Source organism: Pseudophryne corroboree, chromosome 6 (genome assembly GCF_028390025.1).
Source record: "Pseudophryne corroboree isolate aPseCor3 chromosome 6, aPseCor3.hap2, whole genome shotgun sequence".
NCBI lineage: Eukaryota > Metazoa > Chordata > Amphibia > Anura > Myobatrachidae > Pseudophryne > Pseudophryne corroboree.
This window is the reverse complement of record NC_086449.1, coordinates 665,741,058-665,758,173: the sequence shown is the minus strand read 5'-3', so window position 1 is coordinate 665,758,173 and position 17,116 is coordinate 665,741,058. Positions and strand designations below refer to the sequence as shown.

Sequence of the window (17,116 nt, the reverse complement as noted above, 5' to 3'; positions counted from 1 at the left end):
CGAGAAACATTGCACCAGGTAGAAAGCACTGAGACACATTGGAGGAGGAGGGGGGGGGGGGGGTAGATGGTTCCGCACACACATAAGACAAGGGGTAGTGGGGCCACACACAGGGGGTTGGGGGGGGCAGGAGGGCACAAGGTGTCACACACACGGGGGGGGGGGGGGGGGCGCACAAACCAGGGTGAGGGGGGTAAAGTGTGCCACACACAAAGGCTGGGGGTAAATGGGGTCACATGCAGGGGGTGGGGGCAGGATATGGCAATGCATTAAAATACATGTTCATTACTTTGTGTGTATCTACTTACTCACACTCTGGCAGCTGAGGGTCACACTCCGGTAGATGGGTACGCTGGCCAGTGGCACTGGCTGGTGGGAGATGGGGGCTGCCCGCGGGTGTCTGGCCATGCACACAGAGAGGAGGGAGGGCTGGGTTTGCCTCGGCGGGAGAGGCAAACCCAGCCCTCCTGTCTCTCGCAGAGGAGGGGAGATGCGGCGGCTGACAACTAAGGACGGACGAGGTGGGCGGGCGGGACGGACGAGGTGGGCGGGACAGATGGGGCGGTACAGACGGGGCGGGCCGCGGAGGTCTCTGTCTCTCATGCAGGGAGACAGTGTGACTGTGATTAAGCACACTGGATTACTGCAGTAATGTGTCCGGTGGCTTGGCGGGGTCCGGCGGGCAGCAAAGTGCGGGGCGGGAGGGCGCACACAAATGGGCAGGGCGGCATTCAGGTGTCTAAAAAAGGGGCAGGGCGCAGCGCCCTGTGAAAGACACCTAGAGTGAACACTAGGTACGCCATCAGTAACTTTTTAGAAATTACCAGTTTCTTATCGAGGGAACCCACGCTTTTTCACACTTCATTCACTCATTTGATGGGAGAACAAAACACTGCCTGCTTTTTCTCCCCACACATAAAACCCTTTTTTAGTGGTACTTGGGTTAATGTCAGAAATGTGTAACACATTTTTTATTGCCGGGATCATGTAACGGAAGTTCCTAGTGGATTGTGTATATGTCTCAACCTCGTCGACACTGGAGTCAGACTCCGTGTCGACATCTGTGTCTGCCATCTGAGGGAGCGGGCGTTTTTGAGCCCCTGATGGCCTTTGAGACGCCTGGGCAGGCGCGGGCTGAGAAGCCGGCTGTCCCATAGCTGTTACGTCATCCAGCCTTTTATGTAAGGAGTTGACACTGTCGGTTAATACCTTCCACCTATCCATCCACTCTGGTGTCGGCCCACAGGGGGCGACATCCCATTTATCGGCATCTGCTCCGCCTCCACATAAGCCTCCTCATCAAACATGTCGACACAGCCGTACCGACACACCGCACACACACAGGGAATGCTCTGACCGAGGACAGGACCCCACACAGCCCTTTGGGGAGACAGAGAGAGAGTATGCCAGCACACACCAGAGCGCTATATAATGTAGGGATAAACACTATCACTGAGTGAATTTTCCCCAATAGCTACTTGTATAAACAATATTGCGCCTAAATTTAGTGCCTCCCCTCTCTTTTTAACCCTTTGAGCCTGAAAACTACAGGGGAGAGCCTGGGGAGCTGTCTTCCAGCTACACTGTGAAGAGAAAATGGCGCCAGTGTGCCAAGGGAGATAGCTCCGCCCCTTTTTCGCTGACTTTTCTCCCGCTTTTTTATGGATTCTGGCAGGGGTAATTATCACATATATAGCCTCTGGGGCTATATATTGTGATTATTTTGCCAGCCAAGGTGTTTTTATTGCTGCTCAAGGCGCCCCCCCCCCCAGCGCCCTGCACCCTCAGTGACCAGAGTGTGAAGTGTGTATGAGGAGCAATGGCGCACAGCTGCAGTGCTGTGCGCTACCTTGGTGAAGACTGAAGTCTTCTGCCGCCGATTTTTCGGACCATCTTCATGCTTCTGGCTCTGTAAGGGGGACGGCGGCGCGGCTCCGGGAACGAACACCAAGGACGGGTCCTGCGGTCGATCCCTCTGGAGCTAATGGTGTCCAGTAGCCTAAGAAGCCCAAGCTAGCTGCAAGCAGGTAGGTTCGCTTCTTCTCCCCTTAGTCCCTCGTTGCAGTGAGCCTGTTGCCAGCAGGTCTCACTGTAAAATAAAAAACCTAACATATACTTTCTTTCTAGGAGCTCAGGAGAGCCCCTAGTGTGCAACCAGCTCGGGCCGGGCACAGAAATCTAACTGAGGTCTGGAGGAGGGGCATAGAGGGAGGAGCCAGTGCACACCAGATAGTACCTAATCTTTCTTTTAGAGTGCCCAGTCTCCTGCGGAGCCCGTCTATTCCCCATGGTCCTTACGGAGTTCCCAGCATCCACTAGGACGTCAGAGAAATAATTTTAATAACCATGTCTGTGCACGAGGTACAGAGTCACGGAACCGAACTCTCTCTATATCTATACATATATATACACAAACATATATATACATACATACATACATACATACACACATACACACAGGTATAAGGTAGTTACAGCATGTCAATGTCCATCTGGTAATAACAGTTGGTGCAGACAGGGCCACCCACATTCTACTGTGTCTCCCATACCGTGTTTACTATGAACAAGTATAACACAAACGATCTGCTGACGTAGTTATCAAGTACCAAGCATGTGTCGGTGAAGCCGACAATGAACCCCAGAGGATTCATTAACAGAACATTCACACATGTCGACACAAGTGTATTTCTGACAGGGAGCACACAGAGTATACACAACTAAGAGTACATGCCTATTTTTAACTTAAATAGTGCAATACATTCGTATATAACACCAACGTATATGTGCCCCCCCCCCCCCCACCCCTGTGTGTGCTGTACACACGTTTTGGCGGGGACATTGCTTAAAATGGCGCTGTCTCTTTCTGTGAGGGCTAAGCCCCCCCCCCCCCCCTTATCGGCACGCAGTAGCCCACTATATTTAACCCTTTATATGCAGGCAGGGGAGCATATACAGTGGCTACCCACTGTATATGTATACTGGGAGTGTAAAAACAAGGTAAACATACTGCCCAGGGCGCCCCCCCCCCCCCCCCTGCGCCCGATACCAGCCCTTGGTGTGTGGGAGCAAATGGCGCGCAGCGGGACCGCTGCGATATGCTGGCGGGGGTAGCGGACACACCGGAACAAACTCAAGCCAGCCTTTTCTTGCTTAAAGATCCTCAGTAACTTGCTGCCCAGGGCGCTCCCCCCCCCCCCCCCAGCGCCCTGCACCCTGTGAGTGCCGTTGGTGTGTGGGAGCATGGAGCGCAGCATGACCGCCGCATGTTACCTCCGTCACTGAAGTCTTCTGTTCTTCTAATACTCACCCAGCTTCTGTCTTCTGGCCTCTGTGAGGGGGTTGACGGCGTGGCTCCGGGAACAAGCAGCTAGGCGCACCAAGTGATCGAACCCTCTGGAGCGAATTGTGTCCAGTAGCCGAGAAGCAGAGCCCTTGAACTAAAAAGAAGTAGGTCCTGCTTCTCCCCCCTCACTCCCACGCTGCAGGGAGCCTGTAGCCAGCAGGTCTACCTGAAAATAAAAAACCTAACAAAGTCTTTCTAGAGAAACTCAGGAGAGCTCCCCTAGTTTGTGAGCCATCACTCCTGGGCACAAAGTCTAACTGAGGTCTGGAGGAGGGGCATAGAGTGAGGAGCCAGTTCACACCCAGTTTAAGTCATTAGTGTGCCCAAGCTTCTGCGGATCCGTCTATACCCCATGGTCCTTTCGGAGTCCCCATCATCCCCTAGGACGGAAGAGAAAAATAGATAAGGCCGAAATCTGGACCTTTATGGATCCAAAACGCAGACCCATATCCACACCTGCTTGCAGGAAGAGGAGAAACAGTCCAAGTTTAAACTCCACCGTAGGAAATTTCTTGGATTCACACAAAAACACATTTTTTCCAAATGCGATAGTAATGTTTAGAGGTTACTCCTTTCCAAGCCTGTATTAGGGTAGGAATAACCTTGCTCGGAATACCCTTACGGGCTAAGATCTGGCGTTCAACTGCCATGCCGTCAAACGTAGCCACGGTAAGTCCTGATAAGCGAACGACCCCTGCTCAATACCGGCTCCCTGTTGCTGCCCACTCAGGATCTGCTGGGATCGCTGATGCGCCGGTGGCTGTCCCTGCTGTGACTCCTCCACAGCGCCTTAACCTCCACTACTTCTCTGCTTGCTGCTCATAATAGGTTACTACAGAGTAGTGCTAATATGGGCCCTCATTCCGAGTTGATCGCTCGCTAGCTACTTTTAGCAGCCGTGCAAACGCATAGTCGCCACCCATGGGGAGTGTATTTTCGCTTTGCAGGAGTGCGAATGCCTGTGCAGCAGAGCAGCACAAACATTTTGTGCAAAACAAGACCAGCCCTGTAGTTACTTATTCTGTGCGATGATTGCTGAAACGAAGGTCCCAGAATTGACGTCAGATACCCACCCTGCAAACACCTGGATACGCCTGCGTTTTTCCAAACACTCCCAGAAAACGGTCAGTTGACACCCATGAAATCTCACTTCCTGTCAATCTCCTTGCGATCGGCTGTGTGAATGGAATTGTCACTAGAAGCAGTGCAAAACAACGATGCTCTTTGTACCCGTACACCGCGTGTGCGCATTGCGCCCCAAACGCATGCGTAGTTTTGTTTTTTTAAATGAACGCTACACAGCGAACATCGGCAGCTAGCGATCAACTTGGAATGACCCCTATGGGCACTTACATCTCCACGGCGGGGGTTAGCAGCCAAAGTCCATAATGCAATAGTTCAGTGGACCCTTTTGTCACCACCCGTGGAATGGTTTGAGCGGCGTGTTTCAAAACCGGAAGCTCCGATCCCTGCAAGACGCTAGCGCTACACTACAGGAGTCCCAGCACACAGGCGCCTGTGTAACAATAGGATTCCCTCTGGGAAAATACGCCAACCAAACCAAATCCACACAAGAAAAATAAAATAATAAATATATATATATATATATATATATATATATATATATATATATATATATATATATATATATATATATATACATACACAATAAGATTTTACTTACCGATAAATCTATTTCTCGTAGTCCGTAGTGGATGCTGGGGACTCCGTCAGGACCATGGGGAAAAGCGGCTCCGCAGGAGACAGGGCACAAAACTAAAGCTTTAGCATCAGGTGGTGTGTACTGGCTCCTCCCCCTATGACCCTCCTCCAAGCCTCAGTTAGGATACTGTGCCCGGACGAGCGTACACAATAAGGAAGGATATTGAATCCCGGGTAAGACTCATACCAGCCACACCAATCACACCGTATAACTTGTGATCTAAACCCAGTTAACAGTATGACAAACGTAGGAGCCTCTGAACAGACGGCTCACAACAAATAACAACCCGATTTTTTTTAACAATAACTATGTACAAGTATTGCAGACAATCCGCACTTGGGATGGGCGCCCAGCATCCACTACGGACTACGAGAAATAGATTTATCGGTAAGTAAAATCTTATTTTCTCTGACGTCCTAAGTGGATGCTGGGGACTCCGTCAGGACCATGGGGATTATACCAAAGCTCCCAAACGGGCGGGAGAGTGCGGATGACTCTGCAGCACCGAATGAGAGAACTCCAGGTCCTCTTTAGCCAGGGTATCAAATTTGTAGAATTTTACAAACGTGTTCTCCCCCGACCACGTAGCTGCTCGGCAGAGTTGTAATGCCGAGACCCCTCGGGCAGCCGCCCAGGATGAGCCCACCTTCCTTGTGGAATGGGCCTTGACAGATTTAGGCTGTGGCAGGCCTGCCACAGAATGTGCAAGTTGAATTGTGCTACAAATCCAACGAGCAATCGTCTGCTTAGAAGCAGGAGCACCCAGCTTGTTGGGTGCATACAGTATAAACAGCGAGTCAGATTTTCCGACTCCAGCCGTCCTTGAAATGTATATTTTCAATGCCCTGACAACGTCCAGCAACTTGGAATCTTCCAAATCGCTAGTAGCCGCAGGCACCACAATAGGCTGGTTCAGGTGAAACGCTGACACCACCTTAGGCAGAAAATGAGGACGCGTCCGCAGTTCTGCCCTGTCCGAATGGAAAATCAGATATGGGCTCTTATACGATAAAGCCGCCAATTCTGATACTCTCCTGGCTGAAGCCAGGGCCAGTAGCATGGTTACTTTCCATGTAAGATATTTCAAATCCACCGATTTGAGTGGCTCAAACCAATGGAATTTGAGAAAATCCAAAACTACATTCAGGTCCCACGGAGCCACTGGGGGCACAACCGGGGGCTGTATATGTAGTACTCCTTTTACAAAAGTCTGGACTTCAGGAACTGAAGCCAATTCTTTCTGGAAGAAAATCGACAGGGCCGAAATTTGAACCTTAATGGACCCCAATTTGAGGCCCATAGACAATCCTGTTTGCAGGAAATGTAGGAATCGACCCAGTTGAAATTCCTCCGTGGGGGCCTTCCTGGCCTCACACCACGCAACATATTTTCTCCAAATGCGGTGATAATGTTGTGCAGTCACCTCCTTCCTGGCTTTAACCAGTGTAGGAATGACCTCTTCTGGAATGCCTTTTTCCTTCAGAATTCGGCGTTCAACCGCCATGCCGTCAAACGCAGCCGCGGTAAGTCTTGGAATAGACACGGTCCCTGCTGAATCAGGTCCCGTCTTAGAGGTAGAGGCCACGGATTTTCCGTGAGCATCTCCTGAAGTTCCGGGTACCAAGTTCTTCTTGGCCAATCCGGAGCCACGAGTATCGTTCTTACTCCCCTTTGCCGTATAATTCTCAGTACTTTGGGTATGAGAGGCAGAGGAGGAAATACATACACTGACTGGTACACCCACGGTGTTACCAGAGCGTCCACAGCTATTGCCTGAGGGTCTCTTGACCTGGCGCAATACCTGTCCAGTTTTTTGTTGAGGCGAGACGCCATCATATCCACCTTTGGTTTTTCCCAACGGTTCACAATCATGTGGAAGACTTCTGGATGAAGTCCCCACTCTCCCGGGTGTAGATCGTGTCTGCTGAGGAAGTCTGCTTCCCAGTTGTCCACTCCCGGAATGAACACTGCTGACAGTGCTATCACATGATCTTCCGCCCAGCGAAGAATCCTTGCAGCTTCTGCCATTGCTCTCCTGCTTCTTGTGCCGCCCTGTCTGTTTACGTGGGCGACAGCCGTGATGTTGTCCGACTGGATCAACACCGGCTGACCCTGAAGCAGGGGTTTTGCCAGGCTTAGAGCATTGTAAATTTCTCTTAGCTCCAGTATATTTTATATGAAGAGACATCTCCAGGCTTGACCATACTCCCTGGAAGTTTCTTCCCTGTGTGACCGCTCCCCAGCCTCTCAGACTGGCATCCGTGGTCACCAGGACCCAGTCCTGTATGCCGAATCTGCGGCCCTCTAACAGATGAGCACTCTGCAACCACCACAGAAGAGACACCCTTGTCCGTGGCGATAAGGTTATCCGCTGATGCATCTGCAGATGCGATCCGGACCATTTGTCCAGCAGATCCCACTGAAAAGTTTGTGCGTGGAATCTGCCGAACGGAATTGCTTCGTAAGAAGCCACCATCTTTCCCAGGACTCTTGTGCATTGATGCACAGACACTTTTCCTGGTTTTAGGAGGTTCCTGACAAGTTCGGATAACTCCTTGGCTTTCTCCTCCGGAAGAAACACCTTTTTCTGAACCGTGTCCAGAATCATTCCCAGGAACAGCAGACGTGTTGTCGGGGTCAACTGAGATTTTGTAAAATTCAGAATCCACCCGTGTTGTTGCAGCACTACTTGGGTTAGTGCTACTCCGTCCTCCAGCTGTTCTCTGGACCTTGCCCTTATCAGGAGATCGTCCAAGTAAGGGATAATTAATACGCCTCTTCTTCGCAGAAGAATCATCATTTCGGCCATTACCTTGGTAAAGACCCGAGGTGCCGTGGACAATCCAAACGGCAGCGTCTGAAACTGATAATGACAGTTTTGCACCACGAACCTGAGGTACCCTTGATGTGAAGGGCAAATTGGGACATGCAGGTAAGCATCCTTTATGTCCAGGGACACCATAAAGTCCCCTTCTTCCAGATTCGCTATCACTGCTCTGAGTGATTCCATCTTGAACTTGAATTTTTGTATGTACAGGTTCAAAGATTTCAGATTTAGAATAGGTCTTACCGAGCCGTCCGGCTTCGGTACCACAAATAGCGTGGAGTAATACCCCTTTCCCTGTTGTAGGAGGGGTACCTTGACTATCACCTGCTGAGAAAACAGCTTGTGAATGGCTTCCAATACCGTCGCCCTGTCTGAGGGAGACGTTGGCAAAGCAGACTTTAGGAACCGGCGAGGGGGAGACTTCTCGAATTCCAACCTGTAACCCTGAGATACTACCTGCAGAATCCAGGGGTCCACCTGTGAGCAAGCCCACTGTGCGCTGAAATTCTTGAGTCGACCCCCCACCGTTCCTGAGTCCGCTTGTAAGGCCCCAGCGTCATGCTGAGGGCTTTGCAGAACCCTGGGAGGGCTTCTGTTCCTGGGCAGGGGCTGCTTGCTGCCCTCTCTTACCCCTTCCTCTGCCCCGGGGCAGATATGACTGTCCTTTTGCCCTCTTGTTCTTATAGGACCGAAAGGACTGCGGCTGAAAAGACGGTGTCTTTTTCTGTTGGGAGGGGGTCTGAGGTAAAAAAGTGGATTTTCCGGCAGTTGCCGTGGCCACCAGATCCGATAGACCTACGCCAAATAATTCCACCCCTTTATACGGCAATACTTCCATATTTGGAATCCGCATCACCTGACCACTGTCGCGTCCATAAACTTCTTCTGGCAGATATGGACATCGCACTTACTCTCGATGCCAGAGTGCAAATATCCCTCTGAGCATCTCGCATATAAAGAAAAGCATCCTTTAATTGCTCTATAGTCAATAAAATACGGTCCCTATCCAGGGTATCAATATTTTCAGTCAGGGAATCCGACCAGACCACCCCAGCACTGCACATCCAGGCTGAGGCGATGGCTGGTCGCAGTATAACACCAGTATGTGTGTATATACTCTTTAGGGTAGTTTCCAGCCTCCTATCAGCTGGATCCTTGAGGGCGGCCGTATCAGGAGACGGTAACGCCACTTGTTTTGATAAGCGTGTGAGCGCCTTATCCACCCTAGGGGGTGTTTCCCAGCGCGCCCTAACCTCTGGCGGGAAAGGGTATAATGCCAATAACTTTTTTGAAATTAGCACTTTTCTATCTGGGTTAACCCACGCTTCATCACATACATCATTCAATTCCTCTGATTCAGGAAAAACTACAGGTAGTTTTTTCACCCCCCACATAATACCCCTTTTTGTGGTACTTGCAGTATCAGAGATATGCAAAGCCTCCTTCATTGCCGTGATCATATAACGTGTGGCTCTACTTGAAAACACGTTTGTTTCTTCACCGTCGACACTAGATTCAGTGTCCGTGTCTGTGTCGACCGACTGAGGTAAAGGGCGTTTTACAGCCCCTGACGGTGTCTGAGACACCTGGGCAGGTACCAACTGGTTTTCCGGCCGTCTCATGTCGTCAACTGATTTTTGTAATGTGCTGACATTATCACGTAATTCCATAAACAAAGCCATCCATTCCGGTGTCGACTCCCTGGGGGGGTGACATCACCATTACCGGCAATTGCTCTGCCTCCACACCAACATCGTCCTCATACATGTCGACACACACGTACCGACACACAGCAGACACACAGGGAATGCTCTTATCGAAGACAGGACCCCACTAGCCCTTTGGGGAGACAGAGGGAGAGTTTGCCAGCACACACCCAAGCGCTATAATATATATGGGAACAACCTTATATAAGTGTTGTATCCTTATAGCAGCTTAAATATATAAAATATCGCCAAAAAAAGTGCCCCCCCTCTCTGTTTTACCCTGTTTCTGTAGTGCAGTGCAGGGGAGAGTCCTGGGAGCCTTCCTCACAGCGGAGCTGAGCAGGAAAATGGCGCTGTGTGCTGAGGAGAATAAGCCCCGCCCCCTATTCCGGCGGGCTTTTCTCCCGTAGTTTGTAATATCTGGCAGGGGTTAAATACATCCATATAGCCTCAAGGGCTATATGTGATGTATTTTTTAGCCATAAAAGGTATTTACATTGCTGCCCAGGGCGCCCCCAGCAGCGCCCTGCACCCTCCGTGACCGTTGGTGAGAAGTGTGTGACAAACAATAGCGCACAGCTGCAGTGCTGTGCGCTACCTTCAAGAAGACTGAAGAGCCTTCTGCCGCCGGTTTCTGGACCTTCAATCTTCAGCATCTGCAAGGGGGGTCGGCGGCGCGGCTCCGGGACGAACCCCAGGGTGAGACCTGTGTTCCGACTCCCTCTGGAGCTAATGGTGTCCAGTAGCCTAAGAAGCCAATCCATCCTGCACGCAGGTGAGTTGAACTTCTCTCCCCTAAGTCCCTCGATGCAGTGAGCCTGTTGCCAGCAGGACTCACTGAAAATAATAAACCTAAAAACTTTTTCTAAGCAGCTCCTTAAGAGAGCCACCTAGATTGCACCCTGCTCGGACGGGCACAAAAACCTAACTGAGGCTTGGAGGAGGGTCATAGGGGGAGGAGCCAGTACACACCACCTGATGCTAAAGCTTTAGTTTTGTGCCCTGTCTCCTGCGGAGCCGCTATTCCCCATGGTCCTGACGGAGTCCCCAGCATCCACTTAGGACGTCAGAGAAATATATATTTTTTTTTTTTATTTTTTTTTTTTCAACTGAACTATTGCATTATGAACTTTGGCTGCTAACCCCTACTGGGGAGACATAAGTGCCCATACTAGCACTACTCTGCATTAACATATGAGGAGCAGGACCTTCAGCTACCACTAACTGCCTATGCAGCCCTCTCCAATTGAAAATTCATCTTTATGGACTGCAAAACTTCTTGTTCACTGTACTTTTATATTGTACATTATTTCTTTGGCACTGTAGGGACTGTACACCTCAGTAGGGAACACAGAACACAACACCCAACCACATACAGAGTGGCTATATTAACTGTGTACCCTTGAACCTTGCTTAACACTATCCTATACCTCCACACAAACTCACTGCCTTTTGGATGTTTGGATTTCGGCTATTCACCCCTAACACACCCCTTGCTCCAACTGCTATCTACCCTTACCCTCCCCCTCCACGCCCCTTATTACTCCTGTCCTAATCCCCCCACCTTGCCCTAGTAATGTCTCAACTGCTATAGGCTCCTACCACCAGCACTACCTGCCCCCAAACCTCTTAATGTCCCGCTCTCATTGTATTCGCAACTGCTATCTATCCTTACTTCCTCCCTACCACTAGCACTGCTTGCCTCTAACCCTTTCCTTGCCTCAGTGCTGCCCCAGCTAATATCTAAACTTATCCCCCTTCCTACACCCACTGCCACATGCCCTTACCCCCTCCATCCCTTCCCTGCCTCAAATACCATCTCGGCACCAAATGCTGCCTGCCCTTTACCCCCTTTCTACCATCTGTTACCTGCACCCAGCACTTTCACCAACTGGTGCCTCTGCCCGCAGCACTGTACGTGTTGGCTATGTGAGATAAAGGCAACGTAATTCTAAGCATTATTTGTACTTTAAAATATGAGTGTGACTTCCAATAGGGCATTTAGGGTGGTCTGATGCTAAATAGGGAACTCAAAAGCATAATAATATGCGATTGGACCCAGAAACAGTGGAGCAGGACCTCAATTTTTAAAGTGAGGGGTCCCTGGGACATACATTTTTTTTTTGCCGACCGCGATCACTGAGAATGATTGCATATTACCCATCAGGCACTCATTACTTACACACGCGCAAAAACAATTTACCCCCTTTGTTCATTTTTGGACACCACACACTGTAATATTTTGCAGGTGCAAAAACACGTGAATTCGCCGAGCCACATGTCTTTGCTCCTGCTGAATTTTTCAACTAGGTGAAAAATAAGTCCCTGCTATTAAATAGGGCAAGTTGTGCCTAATTGAATACCACCCTAAGCCTGCATCTCAATATGTTTGCGATTATCATCCTCACTAACCGGGACCTGTAAGATACACCTTTATCAGCACAAACACACACACACACACACGTGTGTGTGTATATATACATATATATATATATATATATATATATATATATATAACTGGAAGCTTGCATCCCAAAGGATTGTTATTGAAAAGAAAAAACAATAAATACGAGTAAATAGAAAAGGTGCATACAGATGGTGAGATTTTACCTCCGATATGGACTATATACAGGTTGAGTATCCCTTATCCAAAATGCTTGGGACCAGAAGCATTTTGGATATCGGATTTTTCTGTATTTTGGAATAATTACATACCATAATGAGATATCATGGCGATGGGACCCAAGTCTAAGCACAGAATGCATTTATGTTTTATATGGTTCCGGTATGAATGGTCGAACATGTTATGGTCGACAGTCATTAGGTCGACCACTATTGGTCGACATGGACACATGGTCGACACATTAAAATGGTCGACGCATGAAAGGTCGACATGGGGTTTTTTCAGGTTTTTTTGTTCGTTTTTTGCGTAATGTGACTGGGAACCCCAATTAGTGCACTGCTTCGCTCGCCATGCTTCGGGCATGGTGCCTTCGCTCCGCTACCGCTTCGCTCGGCACAGATTACCGTTCCAATCGTAGTCCACGTGGATCGTAAAGTATGGAAAAGTTGCCCAAAAAAAAAAGTTAAAAAACGTATGTCGACCTTTTCATGTGTCGTCCTTTTCATGTGTCAACCATGTGTCCATGTCAATGACGACTAATAGTGGTCGACCTTCTGACTGTCGACCATAACATGGTCGACCATCTGAACGGATACCGTTTTATATACACCTTATACACACAGCCTGAAGGTAATTTTAGCCAATATTTTTAAAAACTTTGTGTATTGAACAAAGTTTGTGTACACTGGGCCATCAGAAAACAAATGTTTCACTCTCACTCAAAAAAAATCCCTATTTTGGAATATTTGGATATGGGATACTCAACCCGTGTAGTCCATATTGAAAGTAAATATAATGCATATCGCACCATGTGTATGCACCTAGCGATGCTGATGCGCAGTCCCCCTGGATCAGCATCGCAAGGAAATATAGTGCAGCGTAGGGCCAGTACTGCATATATCAGCGGCTCATGCCTCCAGTGTCAGTACAGTCAGAGGGAGGAGCCAGTTCACACCCATTCAAAGTCTTATAGTGTGCCCATGTCTCCTGTGGATCCAGTCTATACCCCATGTTCCTTTAGGAGTCCCCAGCATCCTCTAGGACGTAAGAGAAACATTTATTGCTAAGTTTAATGTTCTTAAAAATTCTGCACACAGATATATTTACGTTTGCCATCTGGCCTGTTTAATTAAACTAAACATCATTAAGTGTTTATGTCGAACTTACCTTTCAGTAAAGCTGGCATTCTTAAGCTGGGTAGACACTGGGCAAAATATTGGCTGTTCAAGCGATATATTACAAACAAGATGGCAGCTGTATACACCCAGTATGCCAGTGAAGGACGCTGTTTACAAACATATTGCGTCAATTGTGCAGCACAGCCAGTGGGTGAAATATCTGTAGATATATATGTGTGTTTGAGTCTGCCAACCATCAAGGACCGGACTCAATGCTGGGTGGGCAAATTCAATTTAGTATATAAGTTACTGGTATGGGCTGCATGTTGCATCACTAGTTATGCTCCACACTTATCCCAAGGAGAGGCCAGGGCTCGATTCAATGCGATCTGAATAGTACCAGGAACGAGATCACGACGGTATTCAATTGTCCCCTCTGTGGCCTGCATTTAACCGGGAAAAGCCGGTTACTGTTTCTTAAACTCTACGTTTAGTCCCAGTAATCAGCATTCTCCGACTTAAGTGCCTGCTGCTATGCTGTCTGTGCCGTACTAAAGGCAAAAAACAGGATTCGGGCACTAGTTCAGTCGGATTTCTGCTTGCACCTCCGGAGGGGTACGAGCAGGAATCCCCCAGTTGTGCTTAACAGCGCACACTTCCTTCCCGGCGATATTCATATCACACTGACTTGAATCAAGCTCTTCGAGAGGCCCGTAATCATGGCAATAATTACTAATAATACCTGTGTATGTTTTTATTTTATTGGGGGGGGAGGAGGAGAAGATAAGCTGTAGCAGGCTATACCCATTAAGCAATGTATAGCAAATGCTTTCCTTTCTAAGGATTTGTAAGCTTGTGAGCAGGGCCTTCCTACCCTCTATGTCTGTTTGTTTTTGCCCAGTTTTGTTCTATAACTGTTGTACTAATTGTAAAGCGTAACAGATTTTGCTGTGCTATATAAGAAACTGCTAATAATAAATTAGGCAAACCGAAGTAAGAAAAAAAATACCATTAGGGTGCCTGTCTCCTGTGCCATTATATCATATCACTTCTAGATTAAAAAAAAAAACTTCACTGTTAGCTCTATTTAACAACAAGGCATAATCCTTTTAGCACTCAATTAACGCTGTCACTGTACCACAAACATCTACAGTTGGTGTTGCAGAGTCCCCACCATTTAGAATTGCATTGCAGACAGCTGTCGTGCATAGGCATTACATAGCAGACCGTCGCTAACAGCAGTACCTTGTCGGTGGTAAGTTATGTGAAAAATTGGTATCAGAATTATTAGTATTATTGCAAATACTAAATTATATATGCCACTGGTAATATGTGTCCTTGCTATATGAAGCCCTGAATCTGCTCCAAAATAATCTCACAGTTTCTGATAGTGGATGGAGTCTATTTATGTGGTACACATGCCCAATATCTTTTAGAGCACTTCCTTAAACACAATGCCCATTACCTCCTTTGGCATGACCCATTTTAAGCTTACACACACACACACACACACACACACACACACACACACACACACACACACAGAAGAAACCATGGAAACATAAAATGTATTTGCAAAGAATTAACCATTTCAAAATAGAAATCTCTGCCCAAGTCAGAAAACAGAGACACTGTCACCATCACGCTGTCTCTAGTATTGGATGACAACCAGCCTTCCCTGCTGAATGGAAAGGAGTGCCACTGACAGGCCAATATAATACAGTATTGAGCGGAGGACACACGTTGGCAAATGAAGTTACTCTGGCGTTAACCATAGACAATGTACGGTGGATGCTCTGCGGCAGACAGGCTGGGGCCCGGCCCCTCCTCTCTCTCTAGGCGCAGGAGGATGAGACGGCTTACACAAGGGCCGGGCATCTGTACCTTCACATGAACCGCCTATAGTAGTGACAATGGCGCACACACACAGGCACGGGGAGGGAGATGCTGCGCCGGCTGAATACAGGGAGACACATTTGTAATTACGCCGCACAACTTACACAAAACACAACAATACAATGATAGAGGACGCTGCTACACGTCACATCAGGCTGCGCTTATATCGCCATCATTACCATATCAATTTGCTCCTTCCCGGCAGTGCGGGCGCCTTTTACTCACCATGAGCTCAATGGTTTTATCCTCTATTACTGAGTCCGGCTCCATGATCTCCAGTACCGACACTGCTGATGTCTCTCCCCTTCCCCCCACCCCGAGTAACGCAGCAAAAGCAGTAGCAGGCGGAAGCACGACGCTGGCGGCACAGGATCGACAAGAACGTAATGACGTGAAATCACATGACCACTAAAGCGCAACTGGTAGCCTTTTCATATATGAGTGTAGGACGCCTCAGCTACTGGTAGCCATTTCTTTGGCCTGACCATATTCTGGACTACGGGAAAATGGCCGCTGCGCCAATGCAGGCAAACTATAACCCCGGTGTACGCATGCTCAGTAGTACAGCGCTTGAGGAGAAGGTTGGTTCTATATCGGAGGGGCTGAAGGGACCTTGTGACGTATTGAGGGGAGGAGCTACGTCACCAGGGGGAGGAGCTACGGGCGAACAGGGTACTCGAAAAGTACGCTCGCCACGCTTCGGGCACGGTGGCTCGCTTCGCTCACCACCTAATTACTAAAGGTAATAGTTGGTGGCGTGGATAGTAGAGCAACTATCCCGCTGGCCTAGCTCCTCCCCCTTGCGTAGTAACTCCTCCCCCTTACGGAAAAGGTCCCTTAGCCCACTTGATTCTAGCATCTACCTTGAGGAGAACTCGGAGGGGAAGCGATCAATGTAAAAAAGCCAGAAGGAGCAGTCACCGTCACCAGCGCATAAGGCAAGTATTTGCAGGTTTGGCAACAGAAATGTTGTGGCTCGGTATACCGGTATCCCCAATGACCCCCCACCCGGAGGACACGAGGAGAACGTAATAAACAAAGGTGACAGGGAGAGGCAGACGTTGGAGAGAGGATGACAGTAAGAGGTGGAGAGTGGGTTACAGTTACAGGGAGAGGCAGTTATTGACTTAGGGGTCTATTCATGAAGAGGTAAAAAGAGTGGAGAAGTGAGCCAGTGGAGAGGTTGCCCATGGCAACCAATCAGTGTTGAGATAACATTTATAAAGTGCATTCCATAAAATTATACATAGCAGGTGATTGGTCACCAAAGGCAACGTCTCCACTGGCTCAGTTCTCCACACTTTTCACTGCTTCATTAATAGACTCCGGGGAGAGGTGGCGTTAAGTCCCAGCAATAGCAGCGTCAGAGTCAAGAGCAGGGGGTAAGAGTAGGCTGGACCGCCTCCTAGTTTGTTACAGCCCACAGCAGCCCATACTGTAATGACTTTTCTCTTACGTCCTAGAGGATGCTGGGGACTCTGTAAGGACCATGGGGATAGACGGGCTCCGCAGGAGACATGGGCACTTTAAGAAAGACTTTAGGTCTGGGTGTGCACTGGCTCCTCCCTCTATGCCCCTCCTCCAGACCTCAGTTTGATACTGTGCCCAGTGGAGACTGGGTGCATTTCAGGGAGCTCTCCTGAGTTTCCTGTTAGAAAGAATTTTAGTTAGGTTTTTTATTTTCAGGGAGCCTGCTGGCAACAGACTCCCTGCATCGAGGGACTGAGGAGAGAGAAACAGACCTACTTCTGTGAGTTTCAAGGCTCTGTTTCTTAGGCTACTGGACACCATTAGCTCCAGAGGGATTGGTACGCAGGGCTCACCCTCGCCGTCCGTCCCAGAGCCGCGCTGTCGGCCTCCTCGCAGAGCCGGAAGATAGA

At 48.8% G+C, this 17,116-nt stretch overlaps 1 protein-coding gene across 3 annotated transcripts in view; it reads right to left on the bottom strand.

Moving 5' to 3' along the window:
- FBXW11 (F-box and WD repeat domain containing 11) overlaps positions 1-15,753 on the bottom strand; it is a 455,869-nt gene extending 440,116 nt beyond the window's left edge. Inside the window, exon 1 of one of the 3 annotated variants that reach the window (XM_063928243.1) lies at positions 15,462-15,753. In XM_063928243.1, the coding sequence (XP_063784313.1) occupies positions 15,462-15,506 (45 nt within the window). In that variant the 5' untranslated portion in view covers positions 15,507-15,753. The remainder of the gene's footprint in view (positions 1-15,461) is intronic. The other 2 variants (XM_063928244.1, XM_063928245.1) reach the window with 2 other exon arrangements.
- Positions 15,754-17,116: the final 1,363 nt, after the last annotated feature.